Source organism: Bos mutus, chromosome 21 (assembly GCF_027580195.1).
Source record: "Bos mutus isolate GX-2022 chromosome 21, NWIPB_WYAK_1.1, whole genome shotgun sequence".
In the NCBI taxonomy this organism is placed as follows: domain Eukaryota; kingdom Metazoa; phylum Chordata; class Mammalia; order Artiodactyla; family Bovidae; genus Bos; species Bos mutus.
In genome coordinates this window covers 31,082,072-31,106,157 of record NC_091637.1, presented here as the reverse complement: position 1 = coordinate 31,106,157, position 24,086 = coordinate 31,082,072, and the positions used below count along the sequence as shown (strand labels likewise).

At 36.7% G+C, this 24,086-nt stretch overlaps 1 protein-coding gene across 3 annotated transcripts in view; it reads left to right on the top strand.

Moving 5' to 3' along the window:
* SCAPER (S-phase cyclin A associated protein in the ER) overlaps window positions 1–24,086 on the top strand; it is a 419,624-nt gene that overhangs the window by 191,110 nt on the left and 204,428 nt on the right. For all 3 annotated transcript variants that reach the window (XM_070358560.1, XM_070358561.1, XM_070358559.1), the window contains exon 23: window positions 8,584–8,710. In XM_070358560.1, the coding sequence (XP_070214661.1) occupies window positions 8,584–8,710 (127 nt within the window). The remainder of the gene's footprint in view (window positions 1–8,583; window positions 8,711–24,086) is intronic.

Genomic DNA, 24,086 nt, shown 5'->3' with positions numbered 1-24,086 from the left:
TTTTGCCAGGGGTCATTTGTCTGCATCTGTGGATATGTGATAATATTTTTGTTATCACAGATTGGAAAAACTGGTGCAGCTGCCATCAAGTGAATAGAGGCCAGGGATGCCATTATCCTTTTTTCAGTGCGTGAGATAGTCCTCCACAACAAAGGAGTATCTCATTCAAAACATCAGTAGTGCTGAGGTAGAGAAACCCTATTTGAACAAAGCAAGTTTTGCCAAGGCTGTACTGATTCTTACTCTGAGGAGATCTCGTTCAGGATTGTTGCTGGGGCCACTTGACAGAAATTAAAAGATGCTTACTCCTTGGAAGGAAAGTTATGACCAACCTAGATAGCATATTCAAAAGCAGAGACATTACTTTGCCAACAAAGGTCCGTCTAGTCAAGGCTATGGTTTTTCCAGTAGTCATGTATGGATGTGAGAGTTGGACTGTGAAGAAAGCTGAGTGCCGAAGAATTGATGCTTTTGAACTGTGGTGTTGGAGAAGACTCTTGAGAGTCCTTGGACTGCAAGGAGATCCAACCAGTCCATTCTAAAGGAGATCAGTCCTGGGTGTTCTTTGGAAGGAATGATGCTAAAGCTGAAACTCCAGTACTTTGGCCACCTCATTCGAAGAGTTGACTCATTGGAAAAGACTCTGATGCTGGGAGGGATTGGGGGCAGGAGGAAAAGGGGACGACAGAGGACGAGATGGTTGGATGGCATCACTGACTTGATGGACGTGAGTTTGAGTGAACTCCGGGAGTTGGTGATGGACAGGGAGGCCTGGCGTGCTGCAATTCATAGGGTCGCAAAGAGTCAGACACGACTAAGTGACTGAACTTAACTGAAGTGATTGGGTGTAAGTGTAATTACTAGGTGTACTAGCTAAGGAAACAAAAACATCGTCATTTTGTTTGTCTCAAATAGACTGCCAATAGCGGGGCCGTGAGAGAAGGGCACTCATATAATACTGCTGTTGGGAGTGCAGATCGGTATGGTCTTACAGAAAGGCCATGTGAATCTGGAGCTTAGGATGTCCAGTTTGGTTTTCTTTTACTTTTAAGATCTTTTATTCATTATATATACACGATTAAGTTCCAGTACTTAAGGTTTTATTGTTTAATTATAGTTGATTTACAATGTTATGTTAGTTTCTGATGTACAGAAAAGTAATCCAGTTATACATACGTTGTTTTCAGATTATTTCCCATTATAGTTTATTAAAAGATACTGAATGTAGTTCCCTGTGCTGTACAGCAGGACATTGTTGTTTATTTTATATGGTTTGCTGGTCCCAAACTCATCTGATTTATCCCCCTGCTACTTTGGACATCCACTTTAGACTTCATACTGCCCAGTGAAATAATGAAAAATATGTGCAAATATTTATATACAAAGATAACTATTTTTGTTACTTTCAATAGTGAGAAACTCAAGAAACAACTTACATGCCACAGATGGAGGAATATCTATAAGCAGTTGTTAACTGCTTACAAGTTGTTAACTGCTAACAAGGGATATAAAAAAATAACTCACAAAAGTTAAAAGACAAATTGTACTCTTGGATAGAAGACAAAGTATAGTAAATTCTCTTTAAATTCTCCTACAAATATGTGATTTCAACAACATAACAACCTTCTTAAAGCTAGAGATAGAAGCATTTTAAAGAACATATAGAAAAATAAAATTTCCAGGAAAAAAATTTTAAAGAGGGGAAATGAAGTAGGATTCAGCTAACAGGTGGTTAAAATAGTTTTGCATTGGCATGTAAATAGTAATACAAATTAACGGACTCGGTTTTTAAAAACAATCTAGAAATCGATCCAAAATTTGAGGAAATTTAATATATGACACAGTATAGTGTTGGCAGAGATGGCCAGAAGTTGCTGAGCCATTCCTGAAGGCATGGCCCTTTGCAATATAACTTTGCCACCTCTCCATCAACGGGTGGACTCTTACTAACCTTACTCTTGAATGTGGCCTTTTGACTTGTTCTGATCCCTAGTCTACTGCAGAAGCAGTGTGTGACTCCTGAGCCTTAGCTTCAGAAGTCTTGAAGCTTTTGCTCACAACTTTGCTTTCTTGTTCCCCTCTGACTGCCATGTAAGGAAGCTTGGGTCGGCCTCCTTGATGACGGATCACTTGGTCATGGTGAATAATCCTTTTAATATGCTGTTGAATCTGTTCGACTTGCTCTGTTGAGGGTTTTTGCATCAGTGTTTTTGCATAGTGTTCATCAGTGATGGGGATATCAGGCCAGATCAGGCCTCTGCTTGTGATGTCTCGTTGGCCAAGGCAAGTCATTTTGTCAAGTCCTTAGTCACTGTATGAGGAGACTAGTAAGTCATGGCTAGCAAGATATACTTCAAGGGGGGACCTTTAATGTAATAGTCTGTTCTGCAGCTTTCCCTGGATGCTCCTCTTACTTGACTAACTGCTCTTCTTCATTACCTGTTGCCTCATTGTTTCTTGTCTCTTTGAGCTCTGACATTAGCATGCCTTTGTCCTGAGAGTTCAGGTAGAGGATTATTCTCTTGGTAATCTCATTTATTTTCATGACTAAACAACTAGTATCTGGATGGACTTTATTTATTTTTTTAAATTTTATTTTACTTTTAAACTTTACATAATTGTATTAGTTTTGCCAAATATCAAAATGAATCCGCCACAGGTACACATGTGCTCCCCATTCTGAACCCTCCCCCCTCCCCCCTCCCCACACCATCCCTCTGGGCCGTCCCAGTGCACCAGCCCCAAGCATCCAGCATCGCGCATCGAACCTGGACTGGCAGCTTGCCTCCTACATGATATTCTGGACTTTAGATTCTTGTTTCCAATCCAGACCTGTCCCCAGAACTCCAGAATACAATATCCAGCTTTCATGTTAGCATTTCTACTTGGATGTCTCTCTGTTCACTTGAATGCCTTAGGTGAACATGTGTCAAGGTAGACTCCTGAAATTTGTTTTCAAAACTTACCCCTCCTGTTTTTGTTTATCTTAAGAAATGGCAGGTCCATCCTTACATTAAGTCATCTAAAACTTTAGAGTCATCCTTTTTCTCAAAAAGCTTAATTATTGTAACTGATTGAAATAGGTAACCAAAAAGGAGATGAAAAGACATGTCTCCTTATAAAATTATTCTATTTAGTAAATGAAAATGACTTTCTCCAATTTCCCTTCCCCCTAACCAGAAAAATTCAGTCCTATTATTGTTAGATGAGAGCACCACCAAGCAGCCATCTGCATTGGCTGGATGACTGGATCAGTGGGGGCAGAGTGGTGGCTGTCAGAGCCTGAGTGGACCAAAGAGGGGTGGCCAGATGTGAAGGTCCAGAGCCGAGCAGAGCCTCCATGTAGGGTAGGACACTATGGCCTGGTGTGGGGAATCAGAACCAAGTGAGGAGGGCATATCCATGGAATGTCATCCTTGCCCAGTCTGTCAGGGGAGCCTTGTAAAGGCTGTGAAACCTATGCATGGGTGAGAAGAGCAGAGGAGACCGGTGTGGGGAGTCAGAGCCAAGCAGGTAGATAATAGTGTACATAAACATGGATGGGTGATATGTTAGGGGGGTTGTTCCCATAAGTAAATATATTAAGGATGTTGGAAGACATATTGCTCACTGTTAGAGAAGAGAGTTAAAAAGTATACTCAAGGAGAATAGAAAATCCTGCAGTGATGAATTGGAATTTTAGATATCAGTTTTAACTTGTATTTTCCAACATATATGTAGAAATAAATATATGTAAAGTGTAGGGATACACACACACACACGACCTTGGAACAATGCGGAGTGGGGTTTAGAGGTACTGACCCTCTGAGCAGTCAAAAATCTGCCTATAACTTTTACAGTCAACCCTTCCCCTCTGAGGTTTTACATTCATGAATTCAACCAACCATGAATCCTGTGGTGCACACGTAGTGTAAAAAATCTGTATAAATGGACCTATACAGCTCAAAGCCCTGTTGCTCAAGCATCAGCTTTTTGTATATATAATTATATATATTTTATAATATTTATATAAAATAATGTACACACATTTTCTAGATCTTTCCACTGTGGGTGAGGGCCTGGGAACAGCAGCACCTTGATAGCATTGAGCACATCTAGTATTAAGTGTGAGGATGACATAGTTCCCTGAAGGGGTAGATGGGTTCTTTATTCACAAGAAAGGATGCTGGAGGCAACAATGAAAGATGTTCCCTATGGGACGCAGTATATGCACACTGGCTTTCTTCATCTTATATGAGGATTTCTTAAACTCTTACATTTAAAAATACAGGCTTAGGCATATAATTTAAAAATGAAAGGGGAACCTGTAGCCTTAAATTTAAACTATGTACCTCTCAAATAGAGACGGTTTAAAAGAAAAAATGGAAGTTAATATATTTATGTCTTCCTGCCCACCACACTAAAGAACAGGACACAGTGTCCCTTCTTACACTTATAAATCTTCCCAATGGTCCTAATGAACCTCCCAAAACTTTACTGTGATAAAAGTTAGGGCTCCTTACAGAGGAGCCCTTACCATTTACCAGTAACAGATTTGAACTGAGAATTGTTAAAATGTGTTCAAATTTTGAGAAGAAAATATCTGACCTTAAAAAATTCTCCACAAAGCCATTTACCTGTCAGATACTTCTCATGTTCTGGGCTAGGAATTATGAAGCCTTTAGTTTTTCTTTTCATGCTAGAAAAATTATCTGCCAGAATTTACACAAATAGCAATTTCTGTATTAAAAAACTGCACCCTCTAAACAGCTCCTGTTCTTGCCCTGTAAGGAAACTATAACTTTCAGGAATTGAGTCCTGTGACATTCAATCATTATTTATAGTATGAATCAAAATCGAATGCTTTTCTTCTTGAGAGGAGCTATGTTATTTGTGGTACTTGGTGGAGGCCAGGAATGAAGCAGAGGTTTAGCTCATGTTACCACAGCATCCCCTTCATTTGGCATTCTTCCTTGAAGGGTAGGTTCATATGAGTCCCAGATTTGATTTACCTCAGGGTGAAATATAAGCCTCTTGTATTCTGTGAATTAAAATGGTCCTTGTGCCTCTCTAAATACCCCTGGTTTTCAGTGGAATGTGAGCATTCTTGGTAAGAGTACTACTAGATTCATATGCATCTGTTGCTGTGGCTGGATATTTAGTTACATGGTGTGCAGGCTTTATTCAGCCAAGAGCTGAAGTGGCTACTTATCTGTCACACAATGGAGTTTGCTGCCAATATTCGTCCACGTGATAAGGTCAGTTACTTTAATCGGATGGGACTCTAGCCCACATTCGATTAGGAGGAAAAGGACTATGTTGCTCTTAGTCTATTTTTGTATTTTTTTATATTCTCGAAATGTTAGATTGAGACTTTCTGTCAGCAAGTAGTAATAAGAGTTGATTATTTATTGATTATTTATTCAATGTCTACTTTAGTGAATGGTGTTAGGTACATTACATTAATTATCTCTAATCTTCAGAAGCTCTGAAGAAAAAAATATATGTATATATAATCTCCACTTTTAAGTTGAAGAAATTGAGATTGAGTATTTAAATAACCTCCCCACAGTTTACATAAAGCCAAAATTTAAGCATAGGTATTTCTGATTTTAGAGTTTGCATTCGTTCTGTGACTTATCAAAGTAAACTCCATATGGATAGCTTAGATTTAAACTGGAGTTCACAAGCGCCTTTTTGAACTGCAGTTGCTATTGTATTCTTTGAGGAATTAAAGATTTTTACATAAATAGGTGAAATTGTGTTCTAGGATATTATTCATTTGTGAATAAAATTTTCTTATTGAATTGACTAATATGGTGTGGAGATAAAGCATGAAATCTGAAGACGAAAGGCATAGGTTCCTAGTTCCAATAGTGCATTTACTAGCCATGCAGCCTTGGGAAAGTCACCTCATCTTCCTAAGCGCTAGCATTCAAACAGGGATGGATAATGTTTTTCAGAGGACAAATGAGATCATGTACATGAAAGTATATTGTAATAGAGATTATGGATATTATAAGACTGGTATAAAGAAGAAATTTCTTCTTAGACCATATATCAGTGCTTCTAGAGTATACTTAACATTAACGGTGCTGTGGATAAGATGGTGAATGGTTCAACAGCAGCCCTCTCTCATAAGGTTCATATTGTGCTTCTGCACTGTTCAGTATGATAGCTTCTAGCCACATGTGGCTGTTTAAATTATCAAAATTAAGTTAAGTTAGTTCTTCATACCGAAGCTCCTTCACTCTAGGGAATGTGAGCCACAACTGCTGAGCGCGTGTGCTGCATCTGTTGAAGTCCTAGAGACGCTGCTTAGAAACAAGGGAAGCCGCCACAAGGAGAAGCGTTGGTACAACTGGAGAGTGTCCCCCACTCGCTGCCACTAGAGGAAGCCTACACGCAGCAACGAAGACCCTGTACAACCAAAAACAAATGAAATAAAATGGTTAATTTTTTTTTTAAGTCCTGCACTCATAGTAACTGTCTTTCAAGTACACAATAGGTACATTTGACCAGCAGCCACCAGGTTGTACATAATAGGTATGGAACATTCCCATCATTACCAAAAATCCTGTTGTCAGTCTGTCCGTGAGAGAGACTTGTGATAGTGACTTGAAGGAATAGATCAGAGAAAGCAGTGTTTGAGCTAGGAACTTAGGGAAGAGTAGGATTTTTCTGGAGGTGGAGGAAGTGTTTCAGAAGGAATGAATAAAGAGCATTTGCAAAGACACTGAAGCAGGGAAAGCAGGATTTAGATCCAGAAAGACCTCATGCATATAGAGTCAGTGTGGTAAGATTAGCCCTGCTGCTGCTGCTAAGTCACTTCAGTCGTGTCCAACTCTGTGGGACCCCACAGACGGCAACCCACTAGGCTCCCCCGTCCTCAGGATTCTCCAGGCAGGAACACTGGAGTGGGTTGCCATTTCCTTCTCCAATGCATGAAAGTGAAAAGTGAAAGGGAAATCGCTCAGTCATGTCCAACTGTTCGCAACCCCATGGACTGCAGCCTCCCAGGCTTCTCTGTCCGTGGGATTTTCCAGGCAAGAGTACTGGAGTGGGTTGCCATTACCTTCCCCGAAGATTAGCCCTACATGGGAGGAATCAGTCTTCCTTGATTGTAATAGGAGAAATAAAGGAGAGTGTGGGTGAAATGCTCAGATGCTTATAGATTTTTGGCAGAAAGTAAGGATATCCTTGTTCCAGTAGCTTCCATTTTCTCTATGAAATGTAAAATCTTCTTATATGAAAGCAAGAGGGAGAAGGAAAAGAGTGGAATTATGAGGAGATGGAGCAATATATGAAGAAGTCTTCGTGGAAGAGTGTGAGAGTGAGCAGACTTGGACAAACTTATTAGTAAGATTCTGAAGCCATAGTCATACCAATCTTTTGTATAGTATGAGTTTTTCTCAGTATCAGAAATGGAAACGGCTGGCAGATGTTCACTCATCCAGCTAAATTAATGTTTGCAAGACATCGAGAGGATGCCTGGCCCACTAAACAGACGTTGGTGATTGTTACCATCACTGGGGGTTAGCTGTAGGAGTAACAGAACAACAGAGGGAATGTACCACACGTTTACAAGGAAGTGATTATAATGAAGGTCAATGGAATCAGTCATAGATAAAAATGGAAGTAGGGTAACGGCAGTGGCATATAGGGGGAAAGCAGAGAGATCTGGGATGGTGTCTGGTGAGTGTCTGTTGGTAGGATGCTCAGGCGAATAACAGGATAGGAGAAGAACATTGCTCAAAGAATGAGGTCTGTGAAACAGAAGAAGCAAGGGCTTTAAAGAACCATTAATGCAGTCCACTTACTAAAGTGCGTGCTAAGTCACTTCATTAGTGTCTATAGTGTCTAACTCTTTCCGACCCCATGGACTGTAGCCCGCCAGGCTCCTCTGTCCGTGGGATTTTCCAGGCAAAAATACTGGAATGGTTTGCATGCCCTCCTCCAAGGGATCTTCCCTACCCAGGATCGAACCCATATCTCTTATGTCTCCTGCATTGGCAGGTGGGCTCTTTACCACTAGAGCCACCTGGAAAGCCCCAGGTGTGTTATGTGTTATTCTTGGTGAAAAGCAAATAAAAGCAAATGCTCTGTTGTCTAAATGACATCAGCAGTGACAGGAAATCCCCAAATTGCTTATAAACTGGAACATGGGGAATTTGACATTCTGAGAATGTCAAATTCATATGTCAGTGCTTATAATTACCTTAAAGATTTACATCAAAATATGAAGACCTGCTCAGGCTCCTCTCCTCATTTTCTCTGCCATCATACTCTGACCTTTCCCCATCATCAGGTCTGTTCTAGTGTAAGAGTAACGCAGAAACTGATGGCAGCAACTGCTCCAGCTGATCCTGTGGATGGACAGTACTGTCCTCTAGGTCTGTTTTGTGTCACAAAGACTAGATTGGTGTTTGTGAATATAGAGTAATACCGGCCTTAGGAATGGTTTGTTTTTCTTTTCCTTAAGTACTCTATGAAGCAGTTTCTAATATAATAATGAAAGTAACTTTTGTTTAAAAGTGTTTTGGAAAATGAAATATTGTATTCTAATTCATTCATGTCATTCTTCTCTTTTATTTTATATCCAAGGCTTCAGCGGTTAGCCAAAGATCTTCTAAAACAGCTACAAGTACAAGACAGTGGCTCATGGGCGAACAATAAGGTTTCTGCTTTAGATCGGACCCTTGGTGAGGTTGCCAGAATATTGGAAAAAGAGGTATGTAACTCATCTCTGGCCCCTGGCGTAATCTTTATGTTTCTTTCTTATTATGACGGGCCTTGGGACTACAAGGCAAACTCTAAATATATGTGTTTCTTTGGTGTTTCCAAAAGCCAGTCAACCATTGATGGATATTTTTTTCTTTTTGTTCTTATGATTTTGAAATTGTTTTTAGCTGTGTTAACTGAAGTCCTCTATGGCAAAAATACATTCTTTACATTGTAGTTTTCTCAGTTATATTTTTCCTAACATGGCGTTCTATTTTAAATAGAATCAGAGTAATAAAGATATACAGTTTTATGGCAGAAAATATAAGATTTGATTTATAAAGCTCATAAATCACAGATTTTCACAAAACACCAGTTTCCTTCCTGTTTCCAATAGAAGATTTGATAGTTTTCTTTAATGACTTACAGTCGTTAAATGTTTCAGTGACAGTTTAAAAAATCCTTAATGGTTTTAAAAGTATTTATTATTCACTATAGAAAATTTTAAAGGAACAAAGAATAAATAAAACTCCCTGTAATATCCAATGTTGACATTTTATTGTGTTTTTTCTAATATTTTGCTGTACATTTTTACAGTATTTTGTCTTGCTAATTTTATCATAAATATTTTATCATGTCTTATAAATTCTTTTAACTGAATGAACATATCACAATTTATACAATTTATATCACTTAGATGGTTTCTAATTTTTTTGTTTAAGGTGATGTTCATCTTTATTAGCTGTGATTTTTGTTTTCTTGGTTTAAACTGTATTGTGTTATATTTTATATATATGAAAGAATGTAGTGATAAAAATTACATAAATGCAGTGGGTTATGATCTCATGACCAACCCAAGGACTAAGTTGATCCCAGTATATTTATTATTTATAGTTCCCACTGGATTCCTTCCTCACCCTATCCCCCGCCTCTGCTCCCTTTCAGGAAATACTGTATAGAATTAAAGGGGTATCCTTTCTTTGTTTTATAAAAATAGTATTATTGATTTATCACATAAATGTATATTTAATTAATATATTATTTTGTTTTGCTTGTATTTGGCCTTTATAAAATATTATACTTCAGACTTCTTGGTTTTTTCAATCAAAATTAAGGCTCTGAAGTTTTATTTAAGCTTATAAATGCAGCTATTTTTCATTTATTTTCTCTGTCGTACAGTGAGTACTACATTGTGTTAGTACTACAATTTTTTATATCAGTCTTCTGACAATAGATGTTCATTTTCAGGATTTGATATGTGTGTGTGTGTGTGTAGATGGGGGTGATTGGAGAGAGGGAGAGAGGTAAGGGGCCGTGCTGCTCAAATAGTTTCTGTATTAGAACAATTCAAGAAGAATTTCTCTAAAGCAGGGAAGGAGCCTCAGACTTTAGTCTGCATCAGAATCACGTAGAGGACTTGTTAAAACCCCTTGGGTTTCTGATTCAGTAGATCTGGAGTGGGTCCGAAGAATTTGTATTTCCAGTAAGTTCCCAAGTGACATTGATGCTGCTGATCCAAGGACTATACTTTGAGAGCTTGCTCTATTCTAGGCGGTATGCCTCAGGGGCAGAATTACTGGGTTTTCAGTCATATGAATAACCAACTTTACAAGACAGTGCTCAGCTGCGTTTTGGCATCAAACAACAGTCCTCTTTAGGAACTGAAAGCAGCATACTCACTGTGACATGACAGCAGAGCCACATGGAGTCGGTTCTTTTGTGTAACACGTCCTTTCAAAGTATGACAGTTCAGAAACTGGTAGTTGTCCGGCATGTACTGGATGGAATGTTTAGAGGTTTTATATGCCTTGGGGAAATCTCTAATTATTTTAAAATTAGCAGATACTGATTATTTTCTTTTTGTTTTTGAAAAAGGGTACTTATACTTTGAAATAAAAGGCACTGCTTGAAGATACTACCATGTAAACTTTATCCTACGAATATTGTTTTAGATTGAAGTAGTCACAGAATTTTTTAGTAAAAAGTAAAATGATCTGTGTAAGAAAGGTATTCAGTATGAAAATCTAAGTAAAGTTATTTCACTCACAAAGGGGCAATTTACCAGAATACCACTGATTCCTTATAATTTGAGGGAGAAAAATGTTGTCTGGCTCCCAGTCTAAATGGTCTGTGTCAGGAACCTTGCTGTAAAACTGTCCTCAGAGTATACGCTGCAGGACCACCTAAGAGTCTAAACTTACCTACAATAAGATCCTTTTGCAACTTTTAGAACTAAAATCCTTTTTACTTTGCCAAGACAGACACACTTTATGTGAAATCCTGTTCATAGAGTTATATTGACATTTCAGTGTAATTCAGCTGATGGTATTTATGATTTCAGTCTAGGAATTATAAATAACCATTCCTTTTTGTTTGGAAAACTGCCTGGAGTAACAAAATCATTAGCGTCAAAGCCAAGTACCCAGTGAAGAATTTGAAGACGGCCTAGAAGTGACAGGGGTGGGACTGGTGGAACTTGGGCAGGCACTCACTGAGGATGGTGAGAGATTAATCTTGAGGCCTTTGTCCTCTTGGTTTAGACCTCAACACGCTGATGCTTTCTGTTACTGCTTTGGCACAGTTTCCCTTAGGTAATTTTTCTGAAGTTCTGAGAACTGTTTTAGGGCTAACAGGTTAAAAGTGTGAAGCCCACAAGTGCTCCTGTCACAAAAAAGATTTGGAGACTAAGGAGATCTGGGTATTTTAGTACTTACTGTGTGACTCACGTTCCTTCTGGCTTCTTAGGTTCTCTGATTCCATTCAGGAATAAAACATTTGTAAGCTTTGTTGTGTGCATTATGCTTTTTAACAAACTGCGCCACAAACCGCTGCTCAAAGTATGAAATCTAATAGGAGATTTTCTCTTCACAAGGATTAAACCCACCAAAGCCTACACCCTGACATAATCATGAACTGTCTCACCTGCCCTCAGAGATTGCAAAGAAAGTGCCTCAGCATAGTACAGAAGGTATGGCCATAATCCAGCCCGGGAATAGATTTGCAGTCCAAATTCACATCACCCCTACTATTTTAGATGTTGAATTGAGTGTAAAGTAGTCCCAGATTGATTAGTAGCATCCCCTAGGAACCTGGCAGAAAGAAATGCAAATCCTAATTGGAAGAAGACACCTTTATCCTAGGCCTCAAGGCATTTCTGTGAAGTAATTTTATGAGGACAAGTGGCCACAGTCAAAACACAATCACAAAAGTAGATAAGTCATTATTAGTAAGCTCAAGCAGAAAGCAGAACTGCAAGACTTTGTAAATACCAGTCATAGATCATAAAACTGTATGTTTTATGTGTGAGGAAATAAAAGGCAGGATTGAAAATATCTACAGTTATGGACCTAACAATAGTGACACAGGAGGGAATTCAGAATAGTCCTCTCACTGATGACAGTTAATAAAGCTAAACAGACTATAAGCTGGTTCCGAACTGCTAATAGAGTAGTAAAGAATTACTGGTCCAAGATCTAGGAACATGGCATTTTGGGGCTGGGTATAGTTGGTGATCCAAAAAAGGTGGATGAGAGGCTTGAGTAATACTTTTAAGAATATTGCAGAACTGGTGGAGGAGAAACATTAGCGTCTAGGACTGTCAGCGCTAACACGGTGGCAAAAAGTCCATGTTTTGGGTTGAGACTTTAAAGGACTGAACTAAGAGAGAGGGTAAACAGAAAGTGTGCCAGTCACTGCACACACTGCAGCTAAAGGTCAAACCATCTGGGTGGCTGGGAAAGTCCTGATCATTGAAAAAAAAAAAACAGGAAAGTGATCTGGAATTGCTAATACCTGCAGGTATCTAACCAAAGCAAATAGAAAATCTACTCTGAAGGAAGATATTATAATAATCAACCTAAGCCTCAAATTATTTTAATAAAGTGATTTTAAAATATATTTTCTGGCAGAGAAAGATAGTTAAGCATATAAAACGCAAGACAACATGGATAAAAATCAATAGAAAGAAACAAATAGGGACTCTAGAACTATGCTTACTGTGTTCAAGGATATAAGTATTCATTTTTTTTAAAAAGTACAGCACATTTGAAAGAAAATAGAAATTTGAGAACTGAATGTTTTTGTAATTAAAATTACAAAAACTGTAGATGAAATAACAGAATAAACCAACTGGAGAGAGAATTTGTGTACTGTAAGATAGGTCATAGGAAAGAATCCTGACTGAAGCACGGAGAGAAGATATGGAAAATACAGAGAAGAGTGTAAGAGGCATATAATATATAGTGAAAATACCTAATATATGTATAGTTATTCAGAAGGAGAGAAGTAGAAACATTATTTGAAGTAATTATCATTTAGAACTTTCTAAAACTTATAGATCAATCCACAGATTCATGAAACCAAATAAAGTTCAAGCAGGGTAAATTAAAAAGAAATCCACAGTCTACAGACATCATAGTAAAATTGAAGAAAATCATAGTGCAAGCCAATCTCATTCATGAACTTGGATTCAAATTTCCTAAGCAAATTTTGGCAAACCAAATCATGCAATGTGTTAAACGAATAATATGTGACAACAAAGTTAGATTTATTCAAGATATGCAAGTTTAGATTGTTGTTGGAAAATCAGTCATAGCTTATATTAATGGAAGAAAAAGATCACCTCAAAAGATGCAGTTAAAGAGCATTTGATAAAGGCATCACCAAAGCAATTCATGATGGTAAACCAGCAACAGAATGGACTTTCCTAATCTAACAATTTGTATTTGTCCAAAAAAAAGCATAGCTGATATCATAAACTATTGAACAAGTTTAACAAAGCCACTAGATGCAAGGAGAGAATATAAAATTGTATTATGATGTCATCAAAAGAATTAAGCATTTAAGAGTAAATCTATCATGTTCATAGATTAGATTTTTTTGTATCTCTTATTTAAAGCTGCAGAAATTAAGATGGTGTGCTGTTGGAGCAAAGATGGAGAAAAAGAAAAATATGAACAGTCTTATTCTAATGTATATGCTTGATGCATGGCATGTGAGGGATTGTTTATGTATATATGGAAAAAGAAGGTGAGGTGAAGCATTAGGAGAAAGTATGGTCTATTTTGTGAATGATGCTATAAAAATATCCTTATTTTTAAAAACTGAAACTTGACCTTAACTCACATCATAAACAAAAAATTCTAGATTGACCTAAATGTAAATAAAAAAATAAAATTAGGAAATAACAGAAGAATGTCTTTTTGACTTTGGGGTTTTGCCTAGACAAGAAAAGTACAAAAAAGACATTAACCATAAAGGGAGGTGTTGATAAATTTGCATTAAAATAGGAATTTTTATTCACCAAGAGACTCTAGGGAAAGAAAAGAATAAAAAAGAAACAGAATGGGAGAAGACATTTATATGTACAACTCACAAAGAAGGGTATCCAGAGCATATAAGGAATTCCTACAAGTTAATAAGGAAAGAAAAACCCCAACAACAACCCAATAGGAAAATGGTCAAGAGAATGGCATTCCAAAAGGAGAAATTTAAACAGCCAATAAATAAATGCAAAGATAGTCAGTCTCTTTCAGAGAAGGCAATGGCACCCCACTCCAGTACTCTTGCCTAGAAAATCCCATGGACGGAGGAGCCTGGTAGGCTGCAGTCCATGGGGTCTCGAAGAGTCGGACACGACTGAGCGACTTCACTTTCACTTTTCACTTTCATGCACTGGAGAAGGAAATGGCACCCTACTCCAGTACTCTTGCCTGGAGAATCCCAGGGACGGGGGAGCCTGGTGGGCTGCTGTCTATGGGGTCTCACAGAGTCAGACACGACTGAAGCAACTTAGCAGCAGCAGCAGTCAGTCTCTTTAATAATCATGAAAATCTAAATTAAAAATTTGGAATTATATTGTGAGTCACCTATCAGAATGGTAAAAAATTAAACACGGAAAATACCAAATATCAGCAAAGATCTAGAGCAGTGGGGATGCTTATATGCTGTTTGTGATAAGTTAGTGCTACCACTTTATTTTTTTAATTTTTATTGAAGTGTGGTTCATATACAACATTGTATTAGTTTCAGGTATACAGCAAAGTGAATTGGTTATATGTATACATATATCCACTCTTTTCCTATGTAGGTCATTACACAGTATTGAATAGAGTTCCCTATGCAATACAATAGGTTCTTCATTTCAGTTCAGTTCAGTCGCTCAGTCATGTCCGACTCTTTGCGACCCCATGAATCGCAGCACGCAGGCCTCCCTGTCCATCACCAACTCCCGGAGTTCACCTAGACTCACATCCATCGAGTCAGTGATGCCATCCAGCCATCTCATCCTCTATCGTCCCCTTCTCCTCCTGCCTCCAATCCCTCCCAGCATCAGAGTCTTTTTCCAATGAGTCAAGTCTTCGCATGAGGTGGCCAAAGTACTGGAGTTTCAGCTTTAGCATCATTCCTTCCAAAGAAATCCCAGGGCTGATCTCCTTCAGAATGGACTGGTTGGATCTCCTTGCAGTACAAGGGACTCTCAAGAATCTTCTCCAACACCACAGTTCAAAAGCATCAATTCTTTAGCGCTTAGCTTTCTTCACAGTCCCAACTCTCACATCCTTACATGACCACTGGAAAAACCATAGCCTTGACTAGATGGACCTTTGTTGGCAAAGTAATGTCTCTCCTTTTGAATATGCTATCTAGGTTGGTCATAACTTTTCTTCCAAGGAGCAAGCGTCTTTTTTTTTTTTTTTTTATTTTTTAAAGTATAAATTTATTTATTTTAATTGGAGGCTAATTACTTTACAATATTGTATTGGTTTTGCCATACATCAACATGAATCCACCACAGGTATACATGTGTTCCCCATCCTGAACCCCCCTCTCTCCTCCCTCCCCGTACCATCCCTCTAGGTAATCCCAGTGCACCAGCCCCAAGCATCCAGTATCATGCGTTGAACCTGGACTGGCGATTCGTTTCATATATGATATTGTACATGTTTCAATGCCATTCTCCCAAATCATCCCATCCTCTCCCTCTCCCACAGAGTCCAAAAGACTGTTCTATACATCTGTGTCTCTTTTGCTGTCTTGCATACAGGGTTATCGTTACCATCTTTCTAAATTCCATATATATGCGTTAGTATACTGTATTGGTGTTTTTCTTTCTGGCTTACTTTGTATAATAGGCTCCAGTTTCGTCCGCCTCATTAGAACTGATTCAAATGTATTCTTTTTAATTGCTGAGTAATACTTCATTGTGTATATGTACCACAGCTTTCTTATCCATTCATCTGCTGATGGACATCTAGGTTGCTTCCATGTCATGGCTACTATAAACAGTGCTGCGATGAACATTGGGGTACACGTGTCTCTTTCAATTCTGGTTTCCTCAGTGTGTATGCCCAGCAGTGGGATTGCTGGATCATAAGGCAGTTCAATTTCCAGTTTTTTAAGGAATCTCCACACTCTTCTCCATAGTGGCTGTACTAGTTTGCATTCCCACCAACAGTGTAAGAGAGTTCCCTTTTCTCCACACCCTCTCCAGCATTTATTGCTTGTAGACTTTTGGATCGCAGCCATTGTGACTGGCATGAAATGGTACCTCTTTGTGGTTTTAATTTGCATTTCTCTGATAATGAGTAATGTTGAGCATCTTTTCATGTGTTTGTTATCCATCTGTATGTCTTCTTTGGAGAAATGTCTATTTAGTTCTTTAGCCCAATTTCATGGCTGCAGTCACCATCTGCAGTGATTTTGGAGCCCAAAAAATAAAGGTTCTAGTTACCTATTTTATGCATAGTAGTGTGTATATGTCAGTCCCAATCTCCCAATTTATCTGTCCTCCTCTTTTCCCACTTGGTTACCTTAGGTTTGTTTTCTACATCAGTAACTCTATTTCTGTTTTGTAAGTAAGTTCATTTGTACCATTTTTTTCTAATTCCACATAAGTGATATCTTACGATATTTGTCCTTCTCTGTCTGACTTATTTCCCTCTGTACAACTTTCACTCCGTACAACAATCACTAGGTCCATCCATGTTGCTGCAAATGGCATTATTTTGTTCTTATTCGTGACTGCGTAATATTCTGTTGTATGTATGTGTGTGTGTGTGTGTATATATATATATCATATCTTTATCCATTCATCCTTCAATGGATATTCAGGTTGCTTTCATGTCCTGGCTACTGTAAATAGTGCTGCAGTGAGCCTTGATGGGGTGTGTGTATCTTTTCAAATCATAGTTTTCTCCAGATATATGCCCAGGATCAACTAAAGTTGAAGGCATGCATATCGTATTTTACTTCCAGGTCTATATCTGAGAGGAGCTAATACATACATGCACAAGGAGACATGTGCATATAAATTCAAAGGTGGTATCGTTTATTATTACCAAACATGGAAGATAACCCAAGTATCCTTCAACAGCTGAATATATAAATTATGGTAGCAGCATGGATATGTCTCACCGTGTGCAGTGAGTGAAACAATTCACCAAAATATATTTATACACTATTGCAGTTCCAGTTATATGAACTTCAAGAACAGATAAAGCTAACCTTACTGTTCTGGAATGTATACCTAGGTGGTAAAACTATAAAGAAGATACGGGAAGTATTTCTCATAAAAATCAGGATAATGATTGTCCAGAGAGGAGAGTGCTTGGTATGATCAGGGAGATTTACTGAAGGGGTTTCCAGATTCTTCTTTTTTCTTGACCAGATGGTGATGTTATACTCAAATTACTCTTCAATTGTGTTATGTGTTTTCTTTTTTTTTTTTCCTGGCTTTCTATATGTTTGTTATGTTTCACAATAAAAATTACACTAAAAGTTCAAGTTAAATTGCTTCAAAGACACTTTTGTTGCACAAATGTTTAATTATTTCAAATAAGAGTTTTTAAAACATTCTTGTGTATGCAAAGGCACTCTTTTCATTCTTGCCATTATATTAAATTTGTTCTAAGTAAATGTGATTTGTATTTGCATTGACTTTCTCAGTACTCTGCCACACTGAACATTACATTTAAGTTTGGATAGTAACAGCATCCCACAAGCTTTCTGTGGTTTATCAGTAACATGAGACATTTGTATGCTGTTACTATAAGTAAACAGTTTAAGCAGATGGATTGGACATGGATTTTGTCCAGTTGCCTTTCCTGACTTTTTTAGAATCCTGCCAAATTTAAATAGGGATTCAGCTGTAAGTCTCTTCAACCTCAATAAGTAAACCACATAGCTGACAGCATTCATAATTTAACTGAATCGAGAGATGTCAAATCACAATTGACTTTGTGATAACCTATAGCACACCCTGCCATACTTTGATGCTTTTGAAGTTCATCCTGCAAAATTCCACCAACAAAAAACTATAGAAGATAGAAAAGTAGAAACTCTGCCTTACCCCATCCTCTTCTTTCCTGCTTTTCACCAACTGAGGTTTGTGGCTATTTTATACATGCCTAGACTCAGAGAAGATAAACCACTAATTCCTAGGAGCTTTTTCACCCTAATGTGTGTTCAGAAATTGTGTTCAGGTCCTGCTGGGCACTGCCTCTTGTCCAAGCCTCACGGTTGCGTTAGGTTTTACTTCTCTTATTTTCAGCTGGAACTCTTCAGTTGTGAGAAAGTGGAAAACATTCAGTTGTGGGATCCTCTCATTTCGATCCCCTCACTTACAGTGTTCTCAATTTATGGTGTTATTTCCTCATAGCAGCTGCCTAATAACTGTATGTAGTTTGTATGACACCCATATTTTGTCAGAAGGTGTCAAGTATATCATATGGCCCAAAGTAAAATGAAAATGTTTCTCATACTTTCTTCAACTAGCTTGTTTTAGTCAACTAAATGGAATTGTTATTTTAAGAATCATACTGATCTTTAATATGTACATGGTTTGTATTTTTAAAAAAAACAGTGAAGGAAAGGGAAGAAATGTTTATATATTTTGTTTTAGGTGTGGTTATATATGTATGTCCAATTGCCAAAATGCATCAAACCAAATACTTAAATCTCTGCGTTTTACGTTAATTATCTCTCAGTAAAAAAAAAAAAAATTAGGTGATCATGACTGAAAAATAGTGTATATTATATTTCAGATGATGAGGCTTGCCTTTATAAAAGCACACTACTTTAGTCATCTCGTCTGAAATCACTTACTGTGGTTTCTTTATGAAAAGTCCTCTTTTAAAAGCAAATAAATTTGTTATAAAAATTCAGTTATGAATATTTGCGCTGCTAGTTTACAGCAACATTTTTATACAACTTGTGATATTTTCTATTATGATTATGCAAATTATCTCTTTGTGGACTACTCTTAAATTCTTTTTAAGAACCTCTTACATAACATAGAAATTTATGTAAAACAGACTTGCACAGAAAATTAATAATTATAACAGCAAAAAACCTGGTGACTATTCCTTAAGAAACATCATTGTCAGCATCTCAAAACCCTCCAACCCACCTACATTTATTTTGCCAATCATACATTTCTCTTAATATTTGGATAAATTATTACTTTGGCTTTTTGGAAACCACTTTTTTTTAATTTTATGATTTTTGTCCCCTAAAGGCCCATTCCTAAATAATGTATGTTAGTTTAAACATGTCTAGTTTTGAACATTATATAAACGGAATGCTCTCTGTAATTTGATGTTTTGCTTCTTCAAGATTATGTATTTAAAAATTTATGTTGTTGTAAGGGGTTTTTCCCATTGTTATATATTGTGTCATTATATAAATTTACCACAATAACATTTATCCATTTCACCACTAATGGACATTGGGTTGTTTTGATGAAATAAGTGCTTCTAAACATGTATCATTGAACTCATGTGCAAGAATTTCCCTAGGGATGAATTCCTGGGTCGTATGGTATGTATATCTTTAATTTTTCTTGATAATGCTGTATTGTTTCTAAAATTATAACAAATGACTCTACTGCCAGCAAAGTATGAAAGTCCTTTCTCTCTTTCTAACACTTGATATTATCAGACTTTTTAATTTTTGCTGATCTTGAAGGTATGTAGTAGTACTACTTGCTGTAGTTTAATGTTCCTCTCGTTTGCAGACAGGTTTGAGCACCTGTTTGTACTGCTTGGCCATTTGAATTTTTTGTGACATGCCTGTTCAAATCTTTTGCCCATTTTTCTACTAATTTACTTTTTATGTTCTGGTTACCAATCCTCAGTTGTTCAAGTGTATTAAATATATACATTTCTATTACTCAGCTGTCATTTTATTCTCTTTTGGTTTTTTTGATGAACTGAAGTTCTTTTTTAAATTTATAATATTATATAAGTTACAACTGTACAATGTAGTGATGCACAATTTTTAAAGATTTTACTCAGTTTATAGTATTGGCTTTATTTCCTGTATTGTACAATGTATCCTTATAACTTATTTTATGCATAATAGTTCGTACCTCTTACTACCCTACCAAAATATCCCCGCCCCCACCTCTCCCCTGTAACCACTGATTTGTTCTCTCTATCTGTGTCTGTTTCTTTTTTATTATGTTCACTAGTTTGTTGTATTTTAGATCCTAATTATAAGTGATATCATATAGTATTTCTTGGTTTATTAATATGGGGAAAGTTATCAGTATTTTATGGTTAATAGTTTTTGCTTATCTTTATAAACAATTGCCCCATTCCTGAATCAAGAAGTCTTTTTTATATTTTCTTGTAGAAGTTTTATAGTTTTGCTTTTACTTTTAGTTTATTATCCATCTGGAATTAATTTTTTGGCTTATTGTGAAGCTTAATTTCATTTTTTCCATCTGGGTGCTTAATTTTTTGAGCACCATTTATTAAAAAGACTAGTTTTTCCCTGTTATTCTTTGGTGCCTCATCTATCATAAATCAAAGTTTTATAAATATGCATTTTTCTTCTATTTTTTGTTTTAATTTATTCTCTCCCCAGTTGTCTCTGATACACTGTTAAAACTGTCCATTAAATTCTTAATTTTAACCACAGTATTTTATTTTCCATGTCTAGAAAGCCTGTTTACTCTTTTTCACATATTCTATGGCTTTTTTTATAATTCCGTGTTCTTTGCAGACATTTTTGAGCTTACTTTTTATTTATACACAGAAGATATCATTTTACAGTCTGTTTGATAATCTCAATATCTCACATCTTTATGTGCTTTTATACATTCTTTTTATGTCTTAGTTCCTTTTTCACCTATTAATTTTTCATCACATACTGATAAGTGTAATTGTGGAGAACTTTTGCATCTATATTCATAGCGTACTAGTCTGGAATTTCTTCTGATGTCTTTGTCTAGCTGTGATATCAGGGTGATACCAGCTTCATAGAATGAGATAGGAAGTGTTCCCTACTTCTGTTTTTTAGAGTAATTAGACAAGGACTGGTGTTAATTCTTCTTTAAATGTTTGGTAGAATTGACCAGTGAAACCATCTGGTTCTGAGTTTTTCTTTGTTGAGAGATTTTTGAGTACTGATTCAATCTCTTGTTACAAATATATTTCAATTTTCTATTTCTTCTTAAGTCAGTTTTAGTAGTTTACATATATCTAGGAATTTGTTCATTTCATCTTGTTGGCATGTAATTGATCATAGTATGCTCTCATAATCCTTTTATATCTGCATGGTCAGTAATAATATCCCCACTTTCATTTCTGATTTTAGTTATTTGAGTCTTCTCTATTATGATTAGTTAAAAGTTTGTCGATTTTGTTGATCTTTTCAAAGAACCAATGTTAATTTTTCTCTTTGTTTTTCTATTCTCTATTTTATCTCCACTCTAATCTTTATTTCCTTTCTCTAAGTCGCTTCAGTCGTGTCTGACTCTATACGACCCCATAGACGGCAGCCCACCAGGCTCCTCCGTCCCTGAGATTCTCCAGGCAAGGACACTGGAGTGGGTTGCCATTTCCTTCTCCAGTGCATGAAAGTGAAAAGTGAAAGTGAAGTTGCTCAGTCATGTCCGACTCTAGCGACCCCATGAACTGCAGCCTACCAGGCTTCTCCGTCCATGGGATTTTCCAGGCAAAAGTACTGGAGTTGGGTGCCATTGCCTTCTTTTAGTTTAGGGTTATTAGCTTTGCGTTAGTTTGCTTTTCTTCTTCTAGTTCCTTAAAGTTTATTAGAGTTAAGTTATAGATTTGAGATCTTTGTTATTTTTAAAGCAGATAATTACATCTATAAATTTTTCTCTTAAACATCACTTTTGGTGAATTTCATAATTTATATTATATTCATTTTCCTTTATTTCAAAACATTTTCTGATTTCCCTTGTGATTTCTTCTTTGACCCATTCATTGTGCACAATGTATTATTTAATTTCCACATACCTGTGAGTCCTTCAGACTTTCTTCTGTTACTAATTTATGATTTCATTCTTTTGTGGTTAGAGAATATAATTTGTATAATTTCAGTCTTTTAAAATTTATTTACATTTGTTTATGGTCATTGTAGTGGAACAATTTTAAAAATAATTGAAACCTAATATAATGGTGCCTTCCTCTGAAAATGTTTTATTTATTTTTGGTAGGTGCTAAGTATATTAATGTTTCCAGAATATCTTAATTCAAATTCAAGGCCAAAGGTTCCCTAGACCCCTTGGGGTGTCCTAACAAGCTGCAAGTATATGGACTGGCTGGCTAGCTTCCATTTCAGGCTTATTATGAGGGTGAGTCTTTTCAGTCTTGGGTGGAATGCTTAACTTGCGTCATTTTGTAAATGTTTCTCATGGATCAGCAAAAGCAGCCTTGATGGCTGTGCTTCTGTCTCTTGATTTTTACCTTTTCCTGGATATTCAACTTGCAGTTCTCTTTCTGTTAGCTTTAATTTGTGTAGAATAATTTTTTAAAATGTTTTATTCAGCTTTTTTGTCATTTTTCAACAGGAGAGTTTATCTTAATTGCTAGTTTCTCATTTTAGAATGAGATAGTCCTTCTAGTGTCATTTAAAATTATACTTTTAAAATAAATTACAGACTGGAAGGATATTAAAGTAATGTCTATAACATCAGCATTTTGGGAAATGGCTGTTATACTTAAGTTAGCTAGTTGTGTAACTGAGAATCAGCTTGTTTCATATTAAGCTATGTTGCAAATATACGAAAACAGCTGTGTGTCCCCTTCCACTTAGAAAAGTATCACACAGAGGATTTAGTTTAAAAAGAGAATGCCTTTGCTGATGCATCAGTGAAGGTCCTTATTCAGAAAAGTATTTAGTTCATTGACCAGAACTGTAGAACATTAGAGTTGTTTATAACTAAATCCCAGCTACACATTTTTGGTGGTTATTTGTTATTTCTCCTTAGAACTAGGGGCTTCCCTGATGGCTCAGTGGTAGAAAATATCCCTACCGGTGCAGGAGACTCAAGTTCAATCCCTGGGTGGGAAATTCCCCTGGAGAAGGGCATGGCAACCCATGGCAGTATTCTTGCCTGGGAAATCCCACAGACAGAGGAGCCAGGCGGGCTACAGTCCATGGGGTCACAAATAGTAGGATGCGACTTAGTGACTAAACAACAAAAACAGCTTAGAATTAGACAGAATGTGTTTTGTTTTTTAAGGAGAGCTAAGCATGAGAAATCAAAACCAAGTTCACTACTTATCTAGCTAGGTAAATGCCAATAAACTGTTATTACCCACCTTTGCTGAGCTAAGGGAGGCTTCTCAAAGCTATTAGATACAAAAGTACCCTTCCCTGGAATGTCAGTTTTATACAAATTTTAGAGACCAAAAAATCATTAAAAATTCTTTTATACTCAGGTTTTTATGCAAAAGATCATGTGGCAAATAATTGAAAATATTTCACCAAGGCATGTCAGTTATTACATTAGGCAAGAAATGTCATAAAAATGATATTTGAGAGCCAGAAGTAGGACCATGAGTTATTTAATCTATATTTATGTTGCTAAAAATGACAATGCTGCTGCTAATATTAAGAACAAATTATTAGAGTTCTTTCTTCACTAACAAAGTTCTTATTGAGTACATTGTTGTTATGATTTAAGGAGATAGACAACACTGTATAAGAAACCCTTTCAGCCCTGCATATGATATGAGTGATTTTACCTCTCAGCAAGATGTGCTTTTTGAAGTTTCTGCCTGTAGCATCCCAGCAGTATTCCATCATGCTACCTCTCTGGCAATGTTCTGCTCTTGGGCTCACCTTAGTGATTGATTGCTGGATGCAGTGAGTAAACACTTACTGTTTTTAACTACATTTGTATAAGTCTGGGTTCTCGGAAATAGTGACACTAAAAAACGAGAAATTGCCCGTATAAGGACCTTGATACTAGCTGTCTTCAGTTCAGCTTATATATATATTTTTTACTTTAATAGATTCCATGGCAAATACCTTGTATGTAAGTAAGACAAGAAGAAAACTATTTTCCTCCTCAATAGTATGTAATATAAAACATTGCTTTCTAGTTAAAATAAGCATAGATGAGATCATGG